Source organism: Halichoeres trimaculatus, unplaced genomic scaffold, assembly GCF_033239565.1.
Source record: "Halichoeres trimaculatus isolate MK-OKI-2021-1 unplaced genomic scaffold, fHalTri1.1 fHalTri1_scaffold_9, whole genome shotgun sequence".
In the NCBI taxonomy this organism is placed as follows: Eukaryota; Metazoa; Chordata; class Actinopteri; order Labriformes; family Labridae; genus Halichoeres; species Halichoeres trimaculatus.
This window is the reverse complement of record NW_027437188.1, coordinates 25,045,725-25,072,903: the sequence shown is the minus strand read 5'-3', so window position 1 is coordinate 25,072,903 and position 27,179 is coordinate 25,045,725. Positions and strand designations below refer to the sequence as shown.

The 27,179-nt window shown below is 40.2% G+C and overlaps 1 protein-coding gene across 3 annotated transcripts; it reads right to left on the bottom strand.

Annotated features, from left to right (window-relative positions):
* Positions 1–7,534: 7,534 nt before the first annotated feature.
* On the bottom strand, positions 7,535–10,252 carry gemin7 (gem (nuclear organelle) associated protein 7). 3 transcript variants are annotated; one of them, XM_074679911.1, is made up of 2 exons: positions 9,911–10,121; positions 7,535–8,877 (listed from the first exon to the last, which is right to left on the bottom strand). In XM_074679911.1, exon 2 carries the CDS (start codon positions 8,856–8,858, stop codon positions 8,472–8,474), a length of 387 nt encoding a protein of 128 aa, XP_074536012.1. In that variant the 5' UTR covers positions 8,859–8,877; positions 9,911–10,121; the 3' UTR covers positions 7,535–8,471. The 3 variants fall into 3 exon arrangements, with proteins under 3 accessions (XP_074536012.1, XP_074536011.1, XP_074536010.1); XM_074679910.1 differs by lacking the exon at positions 9,911–10,121 and adding an exon at positions 10,130–10,252 and having other exon boundaries at positions 7,536–8,867; XM_074679909.1 differs by lacking the exon at positions 9,911–10,121 and adding an exon at positions 10,130–10,248 and having other exon boundaries at positions 7,559–8,877.
* Between the last annotated feature and the right edge of the window lie 16,927 nt (positions 10,253–27,179).

The following is a 27,179-nucleotide window of genomic DNA, read 5'->3' as shown; positions in this document are numbered from 1 at the left end:
AGTGGCACTTGCTAATAGGCAGATGTCCTTGTCCCTGACACAAGTAAATCATGTCTCTTGGGGAGGGAAGCATGAAAGAAAGGGAGAAGGAGAGGAAGGGAGGAAATGAGTGAAGCTGAGATAGAGATTGGTGTCTGGACGTGAGTGCGTGTCTAAATGAAATTATAAGCAATTACTTCAGCCTCTGAGTTCACTGTTGAAATGTTGTTTTGATGAAGACAGAAAACAAGACGGGGAAACTGAGGAAGGTGAAATGACTCAGTTTGAGTGTTTTAAGCTGTTCTGGGTGAGTGGGTGGGGTGAGGTTGAAACCACCGAGGGAAAGAGGTGATCCGAAGAGATGTAGACTTATTGAGTTGGTTTTATGGCAAACTAGAAACATTTTTAGGGACATTTGCCTATTAGCAAACAGGAAGTAGCAGATAATGGAAAAAAGGGTACACTCAGAAGTACTCTGCCACTTTTAGACCACTTCTGAATAAAATAATTACCCTTCATTTGTAGTTGCTAAGACGCTAACATGTACTGAAATTTTTAATTATTTAGTGATTGAAAAAAAAAGAGTTTATTTGACTTTTACCTTTAAAATGTTTTTTTTTTTCTAACATTTATACATGCCGCTAGTTATACAGCCTCCAGACACAGGTTGTAGTGCCACTTAAACCTGTTTTCTTACTTTTGCTTATTTATTTATCTATTTATTTCATTCATTCATTTTCCGAATCACTTATCCTGTTCGGGGTGTTCGTGTTCAGGTGGCTGGAGCCTATCCCAGCTGTCATTGGGCGAGAGGTAGGGTACACCCTCGGCACACACTCACCCCTACGGACAATTTAGAGTGACTAATTACCTGATGAGCGGGTTTTTGGACTTTGGGAGGAAGCTGGAGTACCTGGAGGGAACCCACACATGCACAGGGAGAACATGCAAACTCCACACAGAAAGACCCACTGGCCAAGCTGGGAATGGAACCAGTGATCTTCTTGCTGTGAGGCTGCAGCGCTAACCGTTACACCTATTATTTATTTATTTATTCATTTATTTATTCATTCATTCATTCATTCATTCATTCATTCATTCATTTATTTATTTATTTATTTATTTATTTATTTATTTATTTATTTATTCATTCATTTATTTATTTATTTATTTATTTATTCATTTATTTATTCATTCATTCATTCATTCATTCATTCATTTATTTATTTATTTATTCATTTATTTATTCATTTATTGATTCATTCATTTATTCTGCTCTTTTGCATTTGATTAGAGATGTTGGGACAGTGGATGGAGTAGGAAACAGGCTGAGAGTGGGGAATGACATGCAGGAAAAAAGGCCAAAGATTAAAACTCTGGTCACCCACTCGAGGGTGAACCTCATGGGGTAGGACCTAGACCACTAGGCCATCTGCACCCCAGAAACCTGTTTTCTTTTTGCCATTAAATGACAATAAGTTCATAAAAACAAAACAAGATACAAAAATCATAGGAAAAAGCATCAGTGTCAGTAAAACAAAAATAAATCTCAAATACTAATTAGGTGAAGCCCTAACCTTCCTTTGTAAGCCCAGGATACCTGGATCACATCCATACATACAGTAGATCATCTCCCACCAGCATTCCTGACACTTTGTGCAGTCATTAAGTGGGTCTTTTCATATTACTGCAAGGCTGGAGAGGCAAGGAACCACTTGAATAACTGTTGAATCATCAGCCAGGACTACTGAAAAGTCATTTTTAAGAATTTCCTGTCCTCGGTAATAACTGAAGTTTTCAGAACACAAAAACACGAGACGAATGCTACGCTCCATTTGTACTCAGTCGGGAGTGGGAATGACGTCATCTCCGAGTTAAGCGTTCCAGCTACCAAGTCGGAAAAACTTGCCATAACAGCAATATTTCAGTATATAAACATATACTATGTACATGGCACATTTGTTGCGAAAACCACTAAGCAGGAACTCTTAAATAAAAACAATACAACTGGAGCTTAATTACTGTTCACCCCTGAGGTCGGAATTTCCAACTGGTAAGTTGAGGGCAGTGTAGGTGCTCTGACTGATTTTTTCTGATTTTTATGCAATATATATGAAATGCTTTCCCTACTGGACGGTGTGTGAAACCCTTCCTGCACCTCAAAAGTGAGTCATCAGGTCAACATCCCGGGAACCATATTTTGGCTTTACTTTTACAGCAGGGTAGACCGAGGGGCATCGGACAAATAGATATACAGTCTGTTTTTTTTTTTTTTTGCTGTGTGGTTTTTCAGGGAAATGTTAAAAAAATAGAACTCAGAGTGAATATGGTTTACTCAGATAAATCGTGCTTGGTTGTTAGATATTAATCTAAGTCTACTCACATGCCAAGACAGCCAGACTTTTTCTGAGGTCCATAAATGATTGACTCAATTTTCAAGGCACACTATAAATGATTTGTTGAAGTGTTTCAGTGAGAACAAGTGTCGAACCAGAGTCCCTCCCATACAGTGGCTCCTGAACTCATTATACAAAGCAGACAACTCTTTAAATAACAGTTTGTGTGTGTTAAACCATAAAACCCCTGGAATGAACATTCTAACTGGTCAGCATGGATCAGCTACTTGCAATACGTCAAAAACAGTGGTTGCAGAAGGTGAATCTGTCCGATCAGTGCTGGTATCTGGGGTTCTTCAGCATCACAGACACTAATAAGCAGCATCTTCCTGTGTTTACTCCAGTGGGAAAGGGAGTGGACCTCGATGGAGTCTACACACTCTTATAGATAAATACAGATAACTTTAATCTCACGCTAATTCTGAGCACTTCCTTTTCCTCCTCATATGTTTTCCTGTCTAGACCTGTGTTGTTTTGTTAGATCACACACAACTTCTGTGCCTATATGTCTATTGGACATATACAGGAACATTTAGCGATTTCATCTAAAGTCATCATGTGATAAAATGAAGATACACAAATATTTTGTTCCATCAGGCAAAAGTAAATCGGCTCATTATGCTTTTGCACTCTAAATGTACATTGTATTTTCAATATGTTCACAGTCAAAGTGTTTGTTTATGTTTAAGACTCGGGCCGCTGCTGGCAAGCCTCTTTATCTCCCTGGCCACTTGAGTCGGGGAAGTGAGGCTGCCACATAGCGCCTGGCCCTCACAATCACTGGAGCTGCTCCAACATTCCCCCATGACGGCAACTCAAACAAGTCTGGGGACTGACCATGACTCAGCTGTTACCCTCTCCTGTCTGCCTGTCTGGCTGCTTCAAAAACACCTCCAGGAAGACGGTAACGGTTCATTTCACCTTGTGTTGTGCTCGGAGAAATGTAGTCATCAATGATTTGTACAGTTTTTTCAGATGCAGAATTATCAGTGCGTGGAAGACTCCTCCTTTTAAACATTTTGAATACCCTTTTTTTGAAAATACCATTTCCCATCCTTGAAAATACCTCATCATTAAGGCATTTTGGGGACTTCATATAAGAGATCCTGAAATAGTCTCGACTTAAATACATGATTTAAAACTTATGGAAGACTCTGGAGCTGAACTGGCTCTAAGAAAAAAGGAAAGAAGAGCAGAAGAGATCCAAACAGGACAGTCACTGAGCACGCGACAAAAAGTAGTTGGTGAGCACAGGCAGGACATTAATAAGGTTCACTAACAATTTATGTACACAAGTTATGTTTTCTGAGACAGACATGTCTTAGAGCACCGAGCTGTGAGTTACTCCGAACAGATAGTCTGCTCACCTTCTGTTCACTAAATGATGCTACATTAGAGACAACACAGTTTACTTGTTGTCACGTATCACAACAACAGCGCTTCATTACGACAAACAAACAAATATTTCCAAAACAAATTCACACTCTGAGTGAAGCCTTGGCGTCAGTAGGTAATGAGAAACAGTGGCTACTGGTTTTGGCCACAGGTGTCACTACAACTGATGCCTAATGGGTAGTCCTCACCAATGTTATAATAGTTAACTAAAACGAAACTAAAAACGGAAACTAAAATTTAAAATACATTGCAGTTAACTCAAACTAATAAAAACTAGAAAAGAAAACAAAAACGATAACTAAACTAAAACTGTATCTTGTGTTCACGAAACTAACTGAAACTAACCAAAATTAAAGACAAAATGTCCTTAGTTATCGTTTCTGACAATGTTAATAGCCTTTGGGATTTTAATTAATCAGACACATTTTCCCAACCAATTTTACGACAGTTTTCGGCAGTTGTCAGTGCCGTACAGCACCATCATAGCGACATACTGAGACATGCTTGTTTACTGCACTGACTGGCTGTGCTGCGACCAAACGTGGTGGAGCAATGAATCAGAGCATCTGTAATAGTTTAATTTCATGTGAGTCTGACTTTATCGTTACAGAGTGAAAGTTTCTAATTATTAAAGTTCATATTATATTGTTTCATATAATTTATGTTTATATTTTTTATATTCAGTTTATATTATTTTCTTGTGTTGAAGACAGCAGCCAACAGTTCAGTATCAGCATTGACTGAGCAGTGAGCACTATGTTGGACTGGAAAATAAACAGTATGACAAAATATTTACTCTGACCTTTTTGAATCCCGCACCTGGTTAATAAGGTATGAAAAAACTAAAACTAAACTAAAACTAAGCCTTGTTGCAAAAATCAAAACTAAATAAAAACTAGAATGCCCACTCTAAAACTAATTAAAACTAAACTGTAATGACAAATCCAAAACTATTATAACCTTGGTCCTCACAGCCCTTAACATATCAAACTGTTCTGACTTCACTCATCCAAACAGAATCATTTATCTGAAGCTTTTGGGTGCTAGGATACAAGCCACTTACAAGCCAGGCATACACGTGCACCTAGCCTGACTGATTAAGCTGGAAAACACAAGTTAAACGTGTAAATAAAGAAAATTTTCAAAGTGTTTTAATCACCACAGAGCTGTGGATTAGGCTAAAACAGAATGGGATTCAACTCACTGCCAGTTAACTCAGATTCAGGAAGATCTAGCATCACAGGGTTTCCATTTTTTACGCATACAGTATATGACCATCTATCTAAATATCTGATACAATTCCAACCCCACTTTCATTACAGTGAATCTAATCTCCATAACAACTATCATATCCTCGGAAAATGTCTAAAACAAAACTATGAGGTCAATGTCCAATTATTCTAGTCCTCTGGCAGGACACTTTGGGTGAAATGGTGATTAAGTGGTTGTGTCAGTTATCAGACACTTCACAGGAAGTGAGAACGGGCCACAAACAGGAAGGAGCGGAATGTGCTTCCTCTTGGCGGTATTATACAGGACAGATTCCACGTGCCATCATAACTGTGACACACAAACACACACCCACACACACACATATACACTTGCATACTAAAGGACAGGAATGTTTTTCCACTGAAATCAGGGAGAAGCAGGCGGTCAGGAAAGACAAACAGTGAGAGTAGATAACACTGAGACAGGCTGTACGCGTGCAGGGTTACAAATGAGAGGGCATGACGCTAACTCAGGTTCATGACACTTCACTTCAAAAACTCAGGGTCAGTGAGGATTGTTTCTGTAGCCGCAAAGAAGGCCTGTTATTCTTCTGATGTATTAATTAAAAGATCCCAAATTATTCACCATCATTATCACAGGGTCGCAGTGATTTCCTTTAACAGAGCCATACTGTCAAAGTGAACTTGTTATTTTGGGGGTTCCCGATCTTAAGTGATTAAAACCTGTACAGAAACTGTGTACAGAAACGCCGCTTGAGCCCAAAACTGCTGTCAAGAAGTCAAAGTAAAAGTTAACACTTATACCAATATAAAGGTTCATCGGATATGAAGAAAATCACAACAAGCTGCAGGTATTGACTTTGTCACCAATTTCTCCAGACCAATCCAATCATGTCTGTGCGATGTGACAACCAGGTGTGGTCCATGGAGACTCTATGTTACAGCTTGTAGGACTTAAAGGATCTGCTGCTCACTTCTTGGTGCCAGATATGAGTACACAGTAAACCACCAGAGGTCTAGTGGAGTCAACATCTCATCAGACCAGGGCCAGAATCCCTCATTTTTGTATTTTTTCAACATCAATTTTTGGGCACTTGAAGCAGCACAACATTATAAATTCATCAAAATAAAAAAGAAAAGAAATGTTTGTAACATTTTCATAGGGAAATATTTAAATTCATGCACTTCAAAAAGGAACTGTCTGTTGCTTTGCTATAGATGGACTGGAAAGACAGAATACCAGCTGCATATGTACGTACACGGCTTTTATTGTTGCTGTGGGACTTATTTTGACTACTTAATACAGAGCTGGTGAGATTTTGAAGGAGTCATGTTTGTACAAGGAAAGAAGTGTCAGAAAATAAAAAGCCATGTGTTTACGCTCTGTCTGTGCTCCTGCTGATGTGATGGATCATCACAGAGGTGAGAGTGAGAACTGAGGGAGTTGAGGGCTGCTGGTTAGAGAGCAGCAGCAAGCTGCCTGTGTTTATGAAATTAACATTGGTTGTCCTTGAGGCCTTCCTGATTGAATCACACAGGCAGGATGACGTCATGCTGGGTTTAAGTCATATTTTGGATTAGGGAGGGCGAGAGTGGGAGAGAGAAAAGGAAAGCAAGCGGGGATGAGTCACTGCCTCATTGATGACTGTCTCCGCTGAGTGGTCAGATAATTCAGGTACAGAGAGAGACACAGGCACAGCACGACTCCCTAATGGCACTCAAACAAAATGACTTATTGAGAACTTGCAAAATACACCTTTTAAGAAGATTAAATACCATTGATGCCCCTGCCTCTGCCCCATTCGGGACTGTATTTATGACCAAAGATTAAAATAACAGGCTAACTACCTGTGCTGCAATCAGATGTAAACTTCCTGTTCAACTGTTCTGAGACATGTACTGCTGTACGTCAGATCTGTACAAGATCTCAGCATAAATAATAGCCTTTTACTCTGTTACGGATCTAAATGCCACTCTGTGACAGTAAAAATTTGTTACATTTCTCTGACTGTGTGTTGAATTGTCTAAAAGCCATGGATGGATGCAGGCTGGAGCTCAACCCACAAAGTTTGAGTCATTAAATTGACAACAAAGACAAAATGACTGTAAAGAGACATGCACAAAGATTATGCAAAGAGAATTTACAGATGTGTTTTTGCTTTTGTCTGAGCTGTCAAAACTATGAAGACTTTTAGAGAAGCGTACGAGACTGAAAAAGAAAAGCATCGTTTTTCACAACATGGAACAAGGAGACGTATCACTTCAGGACACTTTTTACTTGAAAATCCGATAAACCAGAAAAAACTTCTAGTTCTGCCTTTAGTGTATTTAACTAATGAGCTTTCACTAAAGTTCTCCTTTGGCTTCAGGAAGGTCAGAGTTTAGTTTTAGTCAGACGACAAGACTGAGACATTATTCTACCCCTGTGAGAAGCATTATCTCCCAAAAAAAAAAACCACACAATTTCTATCATAACCCAAAGTATCATCTCTATGTTGCCAGATATTTAAGTTTTTCTAAAAAAATAAAAAGTTGCAGACAGCTTTGTTATGGCACAATGAATCTGCTACAGCAAGAGCTTTAGTAACATTAACACAAAACAATTGTGCAATTTTGATGACAGGAAAGTGATGAAGTGAGTCAACTAATCAACATAAGGTGAGCTTTTTGGTATTTTCGACTGTAGTAATACTCGGAAATTTCACTGAGGATGTTCTGACAAAGAGATAAGGCAGACATCTCCTAAAAAGTTCAGAAAAAACTTCCTCCAAACAGGTAATGAAGGGAAAGTATCTGTGCTTTTAAATTCTATTCTTTCTTTCTTTACATATTTTGTCAATGTGGTATGGACAGCATGTATTTTTTCTTTGATGAAAGCAATATGACTGAATACTTGTGACTTTATAATTTGCAAAACACTGTTTTATTTGTAACAAAGTCCTGTTATTTCAAACGCAAAGCAAAATTTGGTTGAAGTGCAAAAGTACACAGAACATTTAAAGTACATTCGAGCATTTTGACAACTTATGAAGGCTTTAACCAATCAACTCCAGCACAAGTGTAGTCGTACTTAACCATTACTGAGAAACAAAACAGTGCTTCTGGTCTACAGAAAGACTGTAGAAATTAGGGACAAAGACAGAAATACGAATAGAAAAAAACAGAAGTATTCCTTGACCCACTGGGTTGAAAGGCTTCATAACAATTTCATGTTTACTTTGTCATGATTCTCCCATCGTCACCTTCAAATCTCTGTGAAAGCCTCAACAAGCGCACGCCAGGCTTTGCCATCCAAATGCAAATATTGGGCTCCCTCTTGTGGTAGAAAATTGGTACTGCATATTGTGTCCGACAGTTCCATCACACTGAGCTGCATGACAGGCTGACCTACCAAACCAGGTTTGAAAGCAGCAATGCACACCCACAATGCTCACCTACATCTATTAACTCTGAGATCATACATTAATGTTCATACATCAAAAGTGAATGAGATCACATCCTGACACCTTATTAGTGCCTCTTTTTGCACCCCAATTGGAGTGTGAAGGTCCGATACCTGAAAGTTCATTACATCAATGTCGGACGCTCCAAATGTGGCCTCCACCTTTACCTTCTCATACATGTTGAACTGAACCTTCTTGCTTGTCATTGAAAGGAGACATCGGAGGAAGCTCTCCCTCAGCACAGATCGCGCGTGCTGCTCATTCGTCAGCTGCTTTGAGTCGGACTGCGATTCAGCAGAAGTGGGGATGGAGGTACGGCACAGGGCTATGTAGCGAGGTGATTTGGGATCGAATCCACGGCTGTTTGGATCTGGTCCTTTGGGCAGGCGGAGAACAGACACAGGCGTTGCCATGTTCAGTCTCTGTCAGTACCTAAAATAAAATAAAACCACAGCAAATAAACAATCGAGCAAAAACTTGTAATTTGGCCATCTTTAACAAAACATCTACCTGCTCCAAAACAAATTCAGGATTTTCTTCCTTGTTTTTAATTTAAAACAACAGAAATCTATTTCTTTTTTCTGTCAGTCCATTTAAACTTCAGTTCCTTGATTAGCTTACTTTATGAGAATTTTTTGTAGCTCTTGTGTGTTTGGATTGTAGTGTTTCTTAAGAAAGGTGAAATACTTCTGTACAAGTCCAGACGTTTCTTGACATGTCCTGACACACACTTATTTCCTTGGAGGCCAGGTCTTTTACAAATGCATCTCTGTGTCATGAATAAATGAAAAGAGATAGGATCGAAAGTGTTTTGAGAATAGAAATAAATATTTTTTTTACCTTGCATATAGGCATGAAATCAATATTTCTGAGGTTTCACAACCTATATAGATTTTTTGATTTTGTAAAATACCCCAAATCCACACTTTGGTTGAATCTTTTTTGTGCCTTTATACTCACACTGGGATTTGTAATAATATAAACTGACTGTTGTGCGGATGCTTCACCACTCTTTTGCTTTAACAAATACACCTGGATATGTTAGGATGAGCTTCTAGGAAGTCTAAATAAAAATCCAGTTTGTTTTCTAATTGATTTTTTGGCCAGTTTCACGAATCACACAAATATTTGTTACATTTTTCCAGTTTTTAGGGTTCTTGCCTTTTTTCTGTCTGATTCAAAACAAACTAAATATCTTGGGGTTAACCATGATTTTTACCAGCAACACGTGTTTATATCAATAACTGTAGAGATGATTTGTTAAGAATTCTCATGAAGCCTTCAATGATGAAACTGCTATTATCTGTAAAAGTATCAGATCAATCAATAATCTAACAACCATAGTTTTGGAGCAATACCGTTCACATTAATGACCATATCGGAACATACCGTGAGGCTGTTTCTCAAATGATAGGCATGAAAACATGTTTTTGTTAAAGTCTGAATTTTGAAAGATCAGGTTTACCTGGTACAAGGTAATGTCAACGTGCCGTTTACGTTTTTAACTAGCGAAGTTAGCGTCCTGTGAGGAGCGCGTGCCAACCAACCGTTTACAGTTTAAATAAAGAAACTGCGTTATTCAACTGAAAAGATAGAAGAAAGACGCTTTCCCTCTGACACCAGTCATTTGAAAATGATTCATCTCTCTCCAGAGACACACTGCAACGTTAATTCGACCACTTACTGGTGTTTTCCTCCACTTTCATGAAGCTGCTGCACAAACTGAAACGTTGTTGGTCGAGCTCTTCTTTGTTGGACTTATTTTCAGACTCACCAAGGCTTTACCGCCGTCTAGTGGCCAGCAGTACAGACCTCCAATGTCAAGCCCTAACCCGTGCACTTAGAGCAGTGGTTCCCAACCTTTTTTGGGCTGTGACCCCAGTTTTACATCACAAGTTTCTGGCGACCCCAGACACCTAAAACAAACAAGTTTTTTTCTAAAAAATAATGTTTTTGTTCATGTAATAGTTTTCGATATACATAATTTTAATGTCCCTAGTCAGGATATACAAGGCTGCAAATTAATACTTAACAAATAACTCAATTAATTATGAAAGAGCTGCAGCATCTTAAACCAGCAACAATGAACATTTTAGAGATAAACCACAGTGCTTCAGTTTCAGCTTCAGAGTTTTTTGTGTCTTTTATGTATCGTGACTGTCTCTCTCAACTCACCATATTTAAAGTGATACTCCGGGATGGAACAAGTTGGGTCCTATCACAAGGTTTAGGGCAGAAATTACCCCTACAGCAGTGTTTTTGTGCAGCAGAAGCCCAGGGCGCACGCACCAACACCCCCTCCCTGCTCCTCTGCCGGTTTCCTCTGCACTCAGACGGGGCCTTATTTTACTTGACCAAAAACACAAATAAACGGACTCCCACCGAGAGAATCTGATATTGGTCTGCATTCACGCTTTATTTAGAGAATTTTCAGCGCGTTACTTTCACACAAAAACATCGCTAAATAAGGCTCTAGTTCTCATCATGTCTCCGTCCTGGCAGACCACCTGCCTTTGTTTATATCTGGCACGCCGTGCGCGCGGACTGATACACTAAGCGGCGAGCGCCTCATAGCCAGCTGTGGCTCTGCAGTGGAGGTAGCGCCGTTTTACGACACGATGAGAACTAGAGCCTTATTTAGCTGTGTTTTTGTGTGAAAGTAACGCGCTGAAAATTCTCTAAATAAAGCATGAATGCAGACCAATATCAGATTCTCTCGGTGGGAGTCCGTTTATTTGTGTTTTTGTGTTTTCAAAGTCAGGTGCTGCGGTGGAAAGAGCGCATCTTATCTCCGACGTAACATCCAGTCGAGAGCGGTACTTTGACTTCATAGACATTATGTACTGCATCTACAAGCTTGTTTTATTTTATTTTTTAAATGTGTGGTGTTTTGATTTAAATGAAATATATAGGCCTATTCAATCATTAAAAAAATATATTAGTATTTTTTTATCTTTTTTTTTTTTTTATCAATTGCTGGAAATTCCAGGTGACCCCATTTGAATTCCAGGCAACCCCATGTGGGGTCGCGACCCCAAGGTTGAAAAAGACTGACATAGAGGGTGTACACCTTCCCCGCAAGCCCTGAAATGTCTTGGAATTTATCGCATGACCGGTTGTGGTGAATTTTTTATACATTATTATATGTTGGCAGGGGATTTCATTTTTCACAAGAGTCATCATGTTAACACAGTTTCACAGCATGATTCATCCCATATCTTTGGGAAGAGGGATTTTTATCTGCATGTAGCCTACTGAACTTGGCATGATGATCGTTTCAGACTCATCTCTATTCCTGAAGCATTGTCCAATGTTGCAGTTTAGTCAAGACATTTTTCACAAGAATTCATTCAAAAGTTTTAAACTTAAGCAAATTATCTATGAACTTAACTAAACAAGAAAGACAGAGATGTATTTTAACCAGTAAAACAACATTATGAGGTTTGTCACAGTCTTTGTGAACAGTTCTGATATGACTATTTCATTTTATGCTTTATTTATAAAAAGTAATTGATAAGATGTTTATTTAATATAACTTGTGTGTGGAATCTCTGAGACAAAGCCATATCAGATTTTTTAAAAAAAGAAGAAAAAAAAAAAAGTTTTGTTGGTATGTGCATGTCCTGTAGCTTGAAATAGCCCTGAATGAGAGTCTCTCCCATTCTTTCCCACTTAACCAGCCTGTTTTTTCTTTGGGCCAAGGTTCAAGAATTTTGAATGGAAGCCTCTCCCATGCCTTTCCTGCCTGAGCTGCCTCGTTTTTCTTTCAACCAACTCAAACCCCAAAGCCTTCCTAGCCATCCAGTACCTTCAAGACCTAAGTACTAGCAAGCCTGAAGGGCCTATCTATGTTGACCTCCATCTGCTGTTGAAAGGATACTGGCATCACAGGCACCAGTGGCTTTCTGGCCACAGCCTAAAGCAGCCTCTTCCACATTGAATACAAAGTTCCCTGATTCACTAGACACATGCAGACCACTTGGCCAAATAAGGAGCCATTATTGGGGCTCAGATTTTACTTTTTTAAAAATTTTATTTCACACATATTGGCCGTAAGAGGGAATGCTAAAATAAAAGGCTTCAGGTTTTCATACTGTTTTGTTTCATCTGCATTCAATTCAAGGTGTTTGATACTTGTTCAGCAACAGCCAGCCAAATCCTGCAGGATCGGTTCATCTCCCTGGGGGAAAACTTCCAATACATGTGTGCTTACTTGCTGTGTGTAATTACTCTGTATTGTTATTAAGGAAAAAAGCTTGTTTAACTCAAAGCTGGGTGCCTGGGGGTGATTCAAAGCTCAGGGCCGATGAGCGTTCCCCTGGATCTGTATTATGGTGATGACAGTGATGAGGACCAGGAAACTGTGACCACCAACAGCCTCAGCAGCACAGAGGACTACAGTGCGTCTGTAACCCTGCTGAGCTGAGATGAGGAACGTGGGGAGGAGATGAGGAAGAAAAGAAGAGGAGGAGAGAGGTGGAAGGTGAAAGGTGCAAAGAGATAAGGAGCAGAGGAGGAAATAGGAGAGAAGATGATAGGAAAGGAAAGGAGTCCTGAGGGGATTGAGGAGTGGTAAGGTGATGTGGAAAGGAGAGGGGAGGGTGGGGAGGAGAAGGAAAAAAAAATAGAAAAACAGAGAAGAAGTGATGAGGAAAGGAAAGGTGAGGAGGTGAGGAGAGAAGAAGTGGTGAGGAGGAGTGGAGGTGGAGGTTGAAGCCAGAAGTTCATATCAGCTGATGAGGATTTTTAATGTTATTATAAGATTAAATTTATTTTTCATTCTAATGTTTTATGTACTGTTGCCTCTAAAATGATTGATCCCAGCCTCTCTTGTCTCTTTAGAGAGAAGAACAATTCAAGAGGATAGGAGCAAAATGAAGACGAGAGATGAGTAAGAGACATGACAGATGAGGATGTGGGATGTGGGATGTGGGAGAGTGTGGGGGAGTGGTGGAAGTGGAGGAGAATGCAGAGTAAATGTAGAGAGTGTACACTTACACTTACTCTTCTCTTACTCTGTAAGAGTAAGAGAAGACGGAAAAAGCAAAAAAAAAAACACAAAAAAAAAAACACAAAACAGAGAACTTTTCAAACCCACCCACCCCACCTAACGTCTCCGAGCCAGACTTATTCCAGGAAGAAGAAAAAAAGAGAGAGATCAAATAAGATAAATGCCATAGAAAGTAAGTATGAGTTATATATTATTATAAGTTATGAGCCCCCACATTTACTAATGAGAGACCCCAGATAAAAGATGGACTATACACATGTGATGTTGAATTGAGAGTCAAAAAGTTAAGCGTGAGTGAATATCCAGTCTCTAGCTAGTTTGTAGGTTATGAAAGTATTCCAGAAAAGGTCCCCAAACTTTTTGAAACTTATCTTTGGAATTGCAAATTGAGTAATGTATTTTTTCAAGGTTTAAACAAGACTTAACATCTCTCAGACACTGAGCATGAGTGGGCGGGGCAGCATCTTTCCACCTTAGCAGTATTCCACATCTGGCCAGGAGAGAAGCAAAGGACAGGGTTCTACATCTAGCACGAGTCAAGTGAACATCAATAGTGTCTGTGGTACCAAAGAGAGCGATCAAAGGGTCAGGCCTTGTACTCAAGCCGACAATCAAGGATAGCGTTTGAAAGACTTCCCTCCAGTATTTTCCAAGCAGGGACATGTTCAGAACATGTGAAAAAGGGAAGCTTCCTCTCTCTTAGGCTTGTCTCAATATGGATCCACATCTGAATAATAGCAAGATATTCTATATGGATATTGGATATGTGGATCCTATGTACTACTTTAAATTGTAACAAGCGGTGTCAGGCACAGAGTGAGGTAGAGTTAACCAGCTGATTAGCCAACAAAGCCTGTTTGGTCTTCAGATATGATCGATGGTAAGAGGTTCTCTAATCTTCAGGTCAGAACCTTGGCCAAAATTTTAACATCAACATTAAGTAAAGAAATCTGTCTGTATGAAGAACACTCTGTCGGATCCTTATCTTTTTTTGCAATGACAGTGATACATGCTTCATAAAATGAAGCTGGAAGTTTACCCTGCTTGAATGAGTTGGACAGCACTATGCTAAGTTGTGGTGAGAGTAATGAGGAAAATACCTTAAAAAATCGGGTCCCGGGATTTTCCAGACTGCAATGACGAAATAGCAGCATCTATCTCTTCTTTTGTTATGGGTTCATCTAGCCTCATTTTACTGTTAGAGGAAAGCGTGGGAATATTTAGTTGGTCCAAAAAATAATCCAATATTTTATTATTGTTTGGGAATTCAGAGGTGTACAGTTGGGAATAATAATTCCAAAAGTATCATTAATCTTAGCATGCTCTGAAGTGACATTGTCATCTTCCATTTTAATATTTGTAATATGACCCTTTGCGGGGCTTCACGGTGGCACAACGGTTAGTGCTGCAGCCTCACAGCAAGAAGGTCACCGGTTCAAATCCCCACCTCGCCCGGTGGGCCTTTCTGTGTGGAGTTTGCATGCTCTCCCCGTGCCTATGTGGGTTCTCTCCGGGTACTCCCGCTTCCTCCCACAGTCCAGGTCCAGGTTAATTGGTCACACCAAATTGTCCCTAGGTGAGAGTGTGTGCGTGCATGGTTGTCTGTCTATGTGTCAGCCCTGCGATTGACTGGCAACCAGTCCACGGTGTACCTTGCCTCTCGCCCAATGACAGCTGGGATAGACTCCAGCCACCCCAAAACAGGATAAGCGGTATAGAAAATGGATGGATGACCCTGATTTATCACCATGAACATAAAACAGACTCCTGTTTCTCAAGAGTTGGCGTTCAATGGGATAGGTTGAGGCCAAGTCAAATTTGGTTTGAAGTTCCACACGCATCTTATACAAATTAGGGGGGGGGTTTTGTCTTGGGCATATTGTTTATCTATTTCCCTTATTTGGCTGGCCAGATCCAAGCACTCCTTGTGGGCCCTCGTTTTCATATTTACAGAGAAAGAAATGATTTGCCCCCAAAGATACGCCTTGAGAGCATCCCAGACAGTTAGGCTTGATGTTTCCGAGGAGATATTAGTCTTAAAGAAGAAAGATATATGTTCTTTCATAAATTTCACAAAATCCTTGTCTGACAGGAGAGTTGGGTTAAAATGCCGATGTTTTTTGACTTGAGGGAGGCCAGGTAGCACCAAAGATAACACAATAGGGGCGTGATCTGACACCACTATGCTTTGACAAGTGCATGATCACACCGAAGGTATCAGTCCGTTGTCAATGAGAAAGTAGTCAATCCGAGTAAAGGTAGGGTGTCTGGTTTGGAAGAGGAGCGGTCTCGCATAGGGCCCAACCAACAGTTGAAATCCCCCCCAAGTATATGGCAGTATAAGCTCAGATCCGGGAGGGCAGTGTTTAGAGCATGAACATTGGCAAGAACCACCATTGTATTATACAGCTTCCCAGAGACAATGATAAAACGACCATTAGCATCTGACGTAACACTGAGGCACGAAAGGAATACTCTGGCCTACAAGTATTGCAACCCCCCTGGCCTTTGCTTGGAATGAGGAGTGGAACTGCTGCCCCGTCCATTGCACCATCAGGCGAGTAATGTCAGAACCACAAATGTGTGTTTCTTGCAAAAAAAAAAAAAATGCTGCTTTATATAGTTTTATATTGGAAAAAACCCTCCTCCTCTCAACAGGGTGATTCAAGCCACTAACGTTCCAGCTTACAAAATTTAATGATCTGTCCACTTTCTTTGAGTAAAGATGCAGGATTAAAAAAGCAAATTTTAAGAAAAGTTCAAACAGGAAGGAGGACTCCCGCACACTGTCTAACTTGCAAGAAAGTAATTTATTTGCAACATTTCAGTCTCAGACCTTCATCAGGCAAACAGTTTAATCAAAGGGGCAGGACGTCGAAGGTAGGAAGTGGCGATCGCACCTGTGGACAATCATCATCATGACGTAACATCTGCACCAGTAAAGATAAAAATAAATACACAAAACAACAAACACACAAACATTAACTTCCTGACTAAGATAGTCATCATGGTGAAAGCCTATTTTAAGCCTACAAATAAGGCTAAAACAGAAACATCCATCACAAGATATGCCGTTTAGGGGGCATTAAAGGTCTATAAGACAAGAAACATTAGAAACAATACATTAGACTTTTGTTTTGAATTTTTACTAATAATATGCCATATGTACTCAGTAATGCTACATTGACCGTGTGTCAGGGACCAAGCAGTAAGGACGCAACAAAGGAGTTTCTTTGTTTGAAAAAGTGAGTTCTTTTTTTATTTCACCCAACAAGAAAAGGAACTGTAAATATCATGCTGCTAACAATTCGGCCTATAAAGGAGGTCAACTTAATATAACTGAACTCAAACTGAACATAAGGTGTGAACATAACAAATAGACCTAACACAATGAAACAACAGGACAACTTATGTAGTGGTTTGGCCAAACCAATTCAAACACAAGGGGAAAACAAAATAAGACAATGTGCAACCTAATACAAAACTACCCCCCGTGACATCGGGACAGTTGGACTCTTCCAATTTGACAGCCTCCAGTATAAAAGCATTGGCTGCCCTTGGCCCTGCCCTCCAGGAAGTGCCCTTCCCCAGCAGCCAGGTAACTCAAAACAAAGAAATGATGGTTAGTCCAACAGAAATGTGTCTAATCTTGCATTGTGAAAATGTGTGTGCTAAATTTAAACAATGTAAGACTAAATTCTGAAATAAACTAATGTTAAAGCAACCTAATGTGTCACTGGTTCATTGCAAAGAAAAAGTGTGGTTAACTAACTGAGGAATGAATTGAGTGGAACTGTTAACCCCTGTGTGGCCCTGGCCATCACACCGTGTTTGCTGATGATTCTACTCTGTATTATGCAGCCCCTACATGTTCAGAGCTTAATCAGGTTCTGTTGTGTGAGATCAATGAATTATATATTATATATATAATCGGATTAAAACAAATAAACTTATTCTAAATATATCAACAACAATGAGTATCATATTTGGTTCCAAGCATAGAGTTTCAGATAATCCTGAAATGAATATTCAAGTAAATGGCCAAACCATACAGCAAGTAAAAAAAGTAAAGCTTCTTAGACTTTGGCTTGATTGCACAATGTCTGCTGCGGCCCTCTAGATCGGCGACTTTAGCCGTTAGCCTGATGTTGCTGTCTCTTAGGCCGGAGCAGACATTCTCAAGCTTCGTCACACGCTGGCTTAGGTCCTCGGATGCGAGCTTGAGAGAGGAAAGGCGCTGGCCATGCTCGTCAACCGTAGAACAGACCTGGTCGATTTTACTTTCCAACTAGTTAAAGGAAGTTTTAAAGTCGGCAGCCAGGGCCTGTCTGTGTTGGTCAAGTAGCTCAGATATAGCCACCATGGTTAGGTTATTAGTTTGGTCGTCTTTTTTCGCAGACTTGCTGCGGTGTGATGTCATTTTAAAGCAGATTTCAGTTGAGGAGCTATAATGTTCAGTATGGATCTCCCGGTTTTGAGATTAAAGGAGAAAACGAGTGCAAAGCATGCAGATTGGGCAGGAGCTCTCGTGCGTTGCATCTACTCCATGCGGCCGTTGACCGGAAGTCCTAACTTCTTAAATACTTTCTTGACGGTGCCACATTGTTATGTGTGTGTCTTGGTGAACTGAACCTTTAATCACTTTTTAGTTTGTGTGTTAATTTACCAGGGTACACAGTGCTGAGTTTGAACATATCCTTAAAGGTAGCGTCTACAAGATTTTCCTGAAGAAATTAAATTTCAACTCCTACAGGAATTAATCTGTTCAATCGTCACTTCTTAGTCTCTATAAATGTGTGTCAGTGTCTCTGTCTGCCTTGAACGCTCTCCTCTGCCTGTATGTTGATGCTTTGGTTGCATCGGGATGTCCCTGGGTGGAGGTTGAGCATAGTTACATCAGCCAATCACAGCGCAACCAGTGTGGAAGTGACTTTGCGTGTGCTGGACATAGCACAGAGCAAGAAAAACACAACTAAAGTAAAACCAAATGCCAAACAATTAAAGCCTTTTACTAAACAAGTGTGAAGCTTGGCTCCACTTTCACTCGCTTACAGGCACTTTGAGAGCAGCTCATGAAGAGTGATGCAAGTTGGCTTTCTTTTAACCAGGTTTGTGTAAGATAACTTGGAATGTTTGCACTAACTAAGTGATTAGCTTGTGCTAATATTCCAAGTCAGGTGTTGGCTCTTGAGTCTCTCCTACGAAGAGACAAGATGCAGCATGTGGTTGCTTGGCTGATGAGTTCGTTCACGTAGCTTTGGATTGAGGAATTGGATGTGCGCTGCTGCTGGCACTGATTCAAGGAGGAGCCCAGTTTGAATTTGTGCTTACAAACAAGTAACCAAATTTCCTGCAGACCCTACCTTTCAGTTTTTCAGTACTTGTGGATGCATCAACTTGTGGCACTTTGTCGCACCAATTAGGTTTTTCCCTCTGTCTAAATTCTTGCTTGTGTTGTACGTCACTTTGAACGAAAGTGTCTGCTAAATGAAACTGTAGGACTGTAGCATCCAACCAATTAAAGTTATTGCACAAGTAACATGCTTTTTGTCCCATATAAACTTACCATTATACCTTTTCTCACATGCAGATTGTTTTCATGGAAGGAATGGATGTTTTTGGAAATTGACACTTGCAAAAATACTTTTGGTCAATGCAGCTCCTGAATGTGAATGTGTGTGTGTGTGTGTGTGTGTGTGTGTGTGTGTGTGTGTGTGTGTGTGTGTGTGTGTGTGTGTGTGTGTGTGTGTGTGTGTGTGTGTGTGTGTGTGTGTGTGTGTGTGTGTGTGTGTGTGTTTGAATTAAATACTTTTAGGAGCTGTACCATTTGCAGTCTTCTCCTATATCCCCTTAAAAATCTGGGTGGATTGATTTTGTGGTTTTAGGGGATATTCACTAAACCTCCCACATTACATTTACAGGAATCATCCTCCAATATTTGCAACCCACTGTTTTTGATAGATGAGGACATTAAGTACTAATTTTGCACACATGGTGATGTTTTTCCATTGTGACTCTTGCATGTTTTCCTGTTAAAGTAGCTAAATATATTCACTTTTAGTTAATAAAACTTATTAGCTTTTTGTGTACTTATTTTAGAAGTTTTTCAAATCAGCTTTGACCTACACTTTAATGTTAATGTGGCACAATGTTGTACTTTTCTACATTTTACACTACATCATTAACACATTTTTTTTTTTTTTTAAACAAGATCATACTTTTTATCAGCTGCATGGTCACAGGTTGATTGGCAGACTTCTACCCCCTGACAGTCAAAGAAACTATAATATAACAGAGGAGGAAAACATAGATGCTAATGCATAAATTACAAGAACTATATAGAGAAATTTTGTGCCTATGGTGATTTGCAAATGCCCAGAGAAGAGTACAACCATGTACCTATCATCTAACTAATAAAATACAAATGAAGTGAATCAATGCTCCCTCATGACAAGCGTTCTTGCTCATGGCTGGCCCAACTTTGATCTGCAAAACAGTTCTCACAGGGAAATACATACCAGAGGGTTTTAAATCGCAACATAAAAACAATTAAAAGTAGGATAGAATTTTCTTTACTTGCTGGTAAACACAACATTCAAACTGGGCTCCTCCTCCTTGGCTCATTACCAGCAGCAGCCCACACCCACAGCCTCCAACCATGACTGCGTGACTTTTGCGGCATTAAAAAGCATATTTACAGCCTGGTTCAAAAAACTGGCTTGGGTCTAAAATGCTGATTTCACCATCGGCATGCACTGTACGGTAAGTGATTTTTTTTCCAACTTGGCAGTTTAGAAGTTATTAGGATTATCTGGTTGTCCAATGAGAGACACAGCTCAGGTCATGTGACTGCCGGGCCCCTTTAAAAGAAAACTCACAGCTAGCGTCATGTTAAATGTGGCTGCGTCTGCGGATTGGCTTCATGTCACGGTTTCAGGAACAGACGGGCGAAACATGAAAAACATGGTGTAAAACGTGGTCGCGGAAGCTACGTCCATGTTTTACACACTCTATGGTTAGCACAAGCTAATCACAGGTGTTTGACTCATACCTGCTCAGAAGGAAGCCAGCTTGCATCACTTTTCGTCTTGTGCTGATCTTCAAATTCCTGAAAGTGAGTTAAAGTTGAGCCGAGCTTCGCCCTTGTTTAGTGAAAAGCTTCATCTGTTTGCCGTTTCATTTCACTTTTGTTGTTTTTTTTCTCTCTGTGCTACGCCCACTATTGTAGCTGCTCAGGATAGCTTCTTCCACTTGCTAATCAGTGCCCAAAGTACTGGGCGTGTGGTGATTGGCTGCTGTAGCCAGACTTACTCTGTCCAGAAACATCCCAATACAACCAAAACATCAACATACAGGCAGAGGAGAAGGTTGGAGACAGACAGAGACACTGGCACACATGTATGGAGAAGACAAATGTACATAAGTAGACGACTGAGTAGGATTATTCTTGTAAAAGTTGACATTTTATTTTTCTCAGGAAATTCTTGCAGACTCTACTTTTGAGGACAACAAAAATAACTAAATGATGGCCTGGTTCCCTTTAAAAGTCCAATAGAAGCATCTGATTTTATAAATTGAATTTTATGAATCATATGGGAAAAAATTGCCACCTTAACTGAACGTGCCATTTAAAACTCAGAATTATCACTTGGGCCTGATAAAGGTACAGACTAAGATGTATAATGAGCATTCAAAGCTACGGGAATGGCCTCACTTCTTAATTTTTACAAATATATACAGTCTATCTTTAAAAAGAAAGTCAGGGTACTCTAAGATGCTAATGAAAAGTGATTTGCAAATCATTATTCAAATCATCCAAAGATTTCAAAATAATTCAAAATAAGTCAAAAAGAAAAAGGCAGCAATTGATTCTGAAATATCTTGTTTTATAAACACAGTTTGCTCATTTTAGGTCTGAAATTCTTTAAGATAGTTAGGACAGGGACATGATTTCCATTCTGTTGCATCAGCTTCTCTTTTCACAGTGCTCTACAAATATTTGGGAGTGAAGAAGACCAGACTCTGGGTTTTCAAAGTTGTTACATTCCAGCTCCTGAGGGCAGAAAATCATCATCAGGCAAAATATGTCAATTGCAAAAACTGAAAGTATGATACAGAGCTAAGGAAATAACTAAACTGTTCGAATTGACAGACAAGAGAAAAAAGAACTCAAAGTAGAGTGACCCCAGTCTGAATTTCTAATCGGCGCAAAAATTTGGGCCAAACTTCTTTGAATATCTAAGCCACAACCCCGAAAGCTCCCCTGTGTCTAGTGTGACCTTCGTGCACTTGTACAATAGGCCTAAAGCTAAACTCTTCCTACCCTCCTGGCAAGCCTCAAGTGCTTGAAGGGCTGCGGGGACTATCTGGAAAAGCTAGGGGCCATATACACGACCTCCTCCCCAGCCTCGCATTTACACGGAAACAGCGTTTCAGCCGACCGAAAACGCAAACTTTTGAAAACGGCCTCCAAAGTGGGATTTTTCTGAAACGCTCCCAACACCGTTGCCGTGTAAACAGTAAGCCGGCGTTTTCAGTGGAAACACTGAAGTCACACTCCACCTCGCGCATGCATTCAACAGGCCAACAGTACTGTTGTTACGATCCTCGCAAACTACCATGTTGTGCTTGTGCTGCTTTATCTGCTGACTGTCTTTCAACAAGATGTGCATCTTTTGTGCCACTTTTTAACTTAGTATTTCCCAATATACCAGATGACCGGCTCAACTCTACTTCTGTGGAGATCTCCCAAAAGCGGCTTCTGGACAAGACAGTTATTGCACCACCTACAGGCCTGGCATGATTATTACTGCGTTTTCAGTCCATCAGCGTTTCCGTGTAAACACAGATTTTTTTTCACTGCGTTTTCACAGCGTTTTAGCGTTTTCAGATGAAACATTGTGTAAACAAGGCCCTAGTGTTTGTCTGGAATAAATATTCCTGTTTCCATTAGCAATTGCACCTACTGTTATGGGGATGTGGTCAGACATGTCTGAAATTTGTAATAATAATGAATCCTGGTTATGTCCTACCAGTGCTCATCTACCAACTACAACCTCCCAGACACAGTTTACAAGAGATTTGACGTGACTGCTTTGGCTTGATCAAGAGTAGCTGCTGACAGAGGGTTTAGCCGACTCTAGATCTGGTTTGAGTAGTTTTCTCTTCCTGTCCCTCTCTGGGATTTCCCACTGCTGCACAAGCACACATTCACAGAGCAGTTTTGTTCACTCCTGGCATCACACACACAGCTGCACCAGGGACAAAGTGAAAGTCTACAGCTCTGCTCCTCAGCAGTGTGCGGTGTGCTATGTGGGTGTGGTGCAGTGTAAAACATGTTGTAGAGAGTGATACCTTTTATTGTGTCTAGATTATGTCTTGCTTGAAATCAAACTTACTAAAATCTGTAAACTCCATCATGCAATGGAGGGCACTGCGGCATTTAACTGTGTTGGTGTCAGCAGAGTTAGAATGGCAACACTGTGCACATCCATGATAACATCAAAAATAGTTTTGAGCCCCTGATGAATATGAAACTGGCTGAATTGCACGTACAAACCAGATGATGCAGATCAGCCCTTTTGAACTATGCAAAGAAAATGACTCAGGGTTCATTTATTCCAAAAAAAGCACCTTCTGACAAGGACAAATTAAGTATAAATACATCAAGTCTAAGTTTGGATCCATTTATCTGCTAAGCAAAGCATCCTGACCGGGTTCACTTGCAGAACAATCTAAACAAAGTCATATCTGCAGCAGGCTGTCCCACAGAAATGCAACAGCTTCTCCACTTCCCATTGTGATCAGGAGGGTAACTACAATGAGTCTTTGCTGAAGTTTGTTTGCTTTGTGTTAAAATCATCTTCTGAAAACCTTAATGGTGGTGAGATGATAGAGACAAAGAATTTGAAGAATGCAAGACAGTCTGTGAATGAGATTATCACGAGCAGACAGACCAAGAGCTGGCGCTTAATATAACTATTGCACTATCTTCACTTTGCACACACAGCTTTGCTCAGATAAGACAGACTGTTACGACAAAAAACTTGTGTGTGGACTGTCATCTCAGCATATCTCTGCCAAAGTTCTCTAAACCTGTTTCAGGTCATCTTAAATCCAACAAAGAGACCATTTCTTTAAGAAGTAAACACACACAGCTTTGCTCAGATAAGACAGACTGTTACAACAAAAAACTTGTGTGTGGACTGTCATCTCAGCATATCTCTGCCAAAGCTCTCCAAATCTATTTCAGGTCATCTTAAAGCCAACAAAGAGACCATTGCTGTAAGAAGTAAACAGACACTGGAAGTATTGTCTGTTCCAAATCCAGAGCTACTCTGTTAGACACCACAGCGGTGGTAACCTTAGATTTCAGAGATTAAATGATCTGAGGTCAAGGCCTCTGGTAATTTAAGATTTTTGAGTCTATTGATATTTAACAGACAGCTGCTGTCAGAATGATTCTCAGACCCACAGCACTGCGTGAACACACAGCTAACTAGAGTGGCAGGTAAGCACAATCTCAGGCCCCGTTTACACGGAGACTCCCGCAACGATTCTTCCTTTGCGTTTTCAAAAGCCGCCTGCGTTTACATGAGGACGGCGTGAAAACGATCCACGTTCATACAACTCCAGGAGGACAAGTCACTTCTTCTGTTCTTTTTCTGCCGTTTTGTTGTGTGAGACGGTCGGCAATCCAACCATAACGCGCATTACCGCCACCTACTGGACCAGAATGGCTCAACTGGAAATGTGGCTGAGCGCGCAGCCTTCACCTGAAACTGCGAGTGCGCATGCGGTGACGTCAGCGTTTCACCCTGAAACGCTCCGCTCTGTGTTTACACGAAGCTGGATGGAGGAGCGGAGTCAGATCTTTCCACTCTGGGGAGCGTTTTCAAAAGTTTACGTTTTCACTGAAAACACAACGTGGTCTCGTCTAAATAGAAGGCCAAAACGCAACAAAATGTTTGCGGAATCGACCGTTTTCGGCGTCATGTGAACGGGGCCTCAGTGTGTGCAAATTGGGGGTTGGGCTGCGAACACACAAGACAATTTAAAACCAGATCCAGGGCCTGTTTGCCTCTCTTTGCAACCAGGTTTGTATGACCTGATTTGGGGCTCTGTGTCACCAGTTACTTGTCAAAGAAATCCTCAAGTGTGCAAAGTGAATAAGAGTCTTCTATCTGTCTCAACCATGTATGAAGCCACCCAAATCTGGAATAATAAATGTTAATGTGTAATATTTATTATTCCTGTTCCGACTGCTCCTTTACAGAGTACAAATGAGAGGAGCAGACTGGGAAGTGCCATCAACCTGGATGTTACAACTCATGAGCAAGGCAGCAGATATAAACAAAACTATATCCACACTCAAAAAAAGAGAGTCATTGGAAGAATGTGATTTTATCATGGTTCCTATATTCCATTAAAACAAACCAAGTTAAATCAATTAATCTTGACTGTGTTGTTTCAACTTCATCAAATTGCTTTCATTTAGCAAGATTCCAATTTGTTAAACCAACTAACCGTAAGTGTGTTGTGTGAACTTAAAGCACTGGTGTTAGTATTACTTGTTTGCAATGTGTTGGTCCAACTTGATTTGTAAAGGTTGTTTCAACATATCCACTAAGGTAAGACATTTGAACCGTGAGTGAGGAGGGTACATAGTGGATATAAGACCTTGCTTTACATTGATCTGTGATGTATGTTGATTTGGTTAAAAGCAACATGGCTGTCTGTGCACCACTGCATGGACCGGCTGTGTAATCTTAAAACACTTTAGTTTAAACTTGGCCAAGAAAACATACTGTAACAAACATAACATAAAATATACTGTAAAAATCTTTGTGTACATGGAGTGGGCCATATGGAGCACAGACCCCCAAGCCATGCCAGTTAAGCACAGACCACAGGTCCATGGTAGTCCAGCACAAGCAGCCAGTCCGTGCCTAACAAGCACAAACAGCAAGTCCACACCCAACAAGCACAGACTGTAGGTCCACACCAGTCAAGCACAGACCGAAGATCCGCACTCGAGGAGCACAGACAGCTTGTCCACGCCGTCAAGTACAGTCTCACTGAACAGTAGGGTCTCATATGTGCTGACTTTGTTCCCCACACATGGTTTCAATGAGCTGTCACAACAAAAATTACTTCATTAGTTTGTACCAATTAAACAAACAAAGGTTTACATAGTAATGTTCAGACAACACCTGGTGACAGCAAGTGGATTGTTAGCTCATCAGGAACTTGCACCCTTCAAAATGATGCCCACATTATTCAGGTTATCCTCAGACTCTGCTCTCTGATGAAGAGGGCTTATTGCACATTACTGCCACCTCCTGCTCTGGAGAGGTGTTGCAGATGGGATTCCTACTTGAACCAATCATGTTGAGTTAACGTAAAGCGTTAAAGCAAATCATGCTGAAGCAACATGATTTAATCATGTTTAACCACTCAACATGAAATAATCTAGCAGAAGCTACATGTTTTACTTATGTTGGTTGAACAAACACCCATGTTGATTTTTTTGAGTGCACAGATTCTTTCCTCTTTTTTTTCTTTTGTGCCAACCCAGTACTTGACAGCCAGATAATGACTTAAATCGACCTCCATATTTGTTTATTTTTCAAAGTTACATTTGGTGATAAAAGCTTTTGTGAGCTCTCATGACTAAAATTATGCATAAAACAACTTTTCCCTAATGATGTGCAAAAAAAATGTATCCTCGGTAGACCAGCTATGAAACAATTAATGGAGTGCTCAAAAAGTGGGGCACTGTATAATGCTTTTGAAAAAGTAACTATTTTGAACATTAGCTGTGACTTTACAGTCACTTAAATATTTGTTTGTTTTACAAGCAGTTATCCATCTACGAAGTAATTTCAACACCAGCCATAATTTCATAATTACACAATGTTGATGAATGGTTTATATACCATTAATTAAACATTTGTCAAAGTTTTGTAAACATCATTTCCAACTTAAAAACAATTATCGAAAAATGTAAAGGAGACTTTGAGGACTTCCCAAGTGATCTTGAAAAGTCCCACTTCTAGATATATCCCTGACTGTAATCCACTGTTCATAATGAGAATATCAGCACCAAAAATTTCCAAATGCTATTTCTTAGCATCCTGATTGGGCTGGACAGGTCCAGATCATTTTATGGCACGTCAAAGTCCGTATAGCCTTGTTTCTACCAAGCAGTCCAGTTTGGATCTGTACACTTTGGTACGGGTTAAATCAGTAAAGCCTGATCCTGTTTGTGTTTCCACAGCCACCCGCGCCCTTCTTGATCGACAGTGTGTCAACTGGATGCCCATAGCTGTGTCCGCTACATAATCGCAGGACAGCAAAGCAGTGCAACACAGTGTACCTTGTTAATTAATCTAACGGTAGAAAAACATGACACAGTAAACAAAGACCAATGATGGGAGACATCCAGCAATTCATCGTCTTTGTGATAATCATGTGGCCTGTGCTGCAGGGAAAAATACAGCAGCAGCTATCACATAGGAAGTGGCAAATCTTTCAACCAATCAAGGGTCCACAGTGTTTTTGCGGTCAGATTGGTATGTTTGGCACCCCAAGGGGAAAAAAAGACCTGTCCTGGTTGTAGTCAAACAAAACATCTCAAAATGTGTGCCGTATCAAAACAAACCAAACAGGACGTCTTAATGAAAATGAGGCTTAAATTCCTTTTTGTTTTTGTTTTTGTTTT

What these genes read in the sequence shown, in the direction of transcription:
- gemin7 (XM_074679910.1), bottom strand. Translation starts at nt 8,858, where the DNA reads ATGGCAACGCCTGTGTCTGTTCTCCGCCTGCCCAAAGGACCAGATCCA.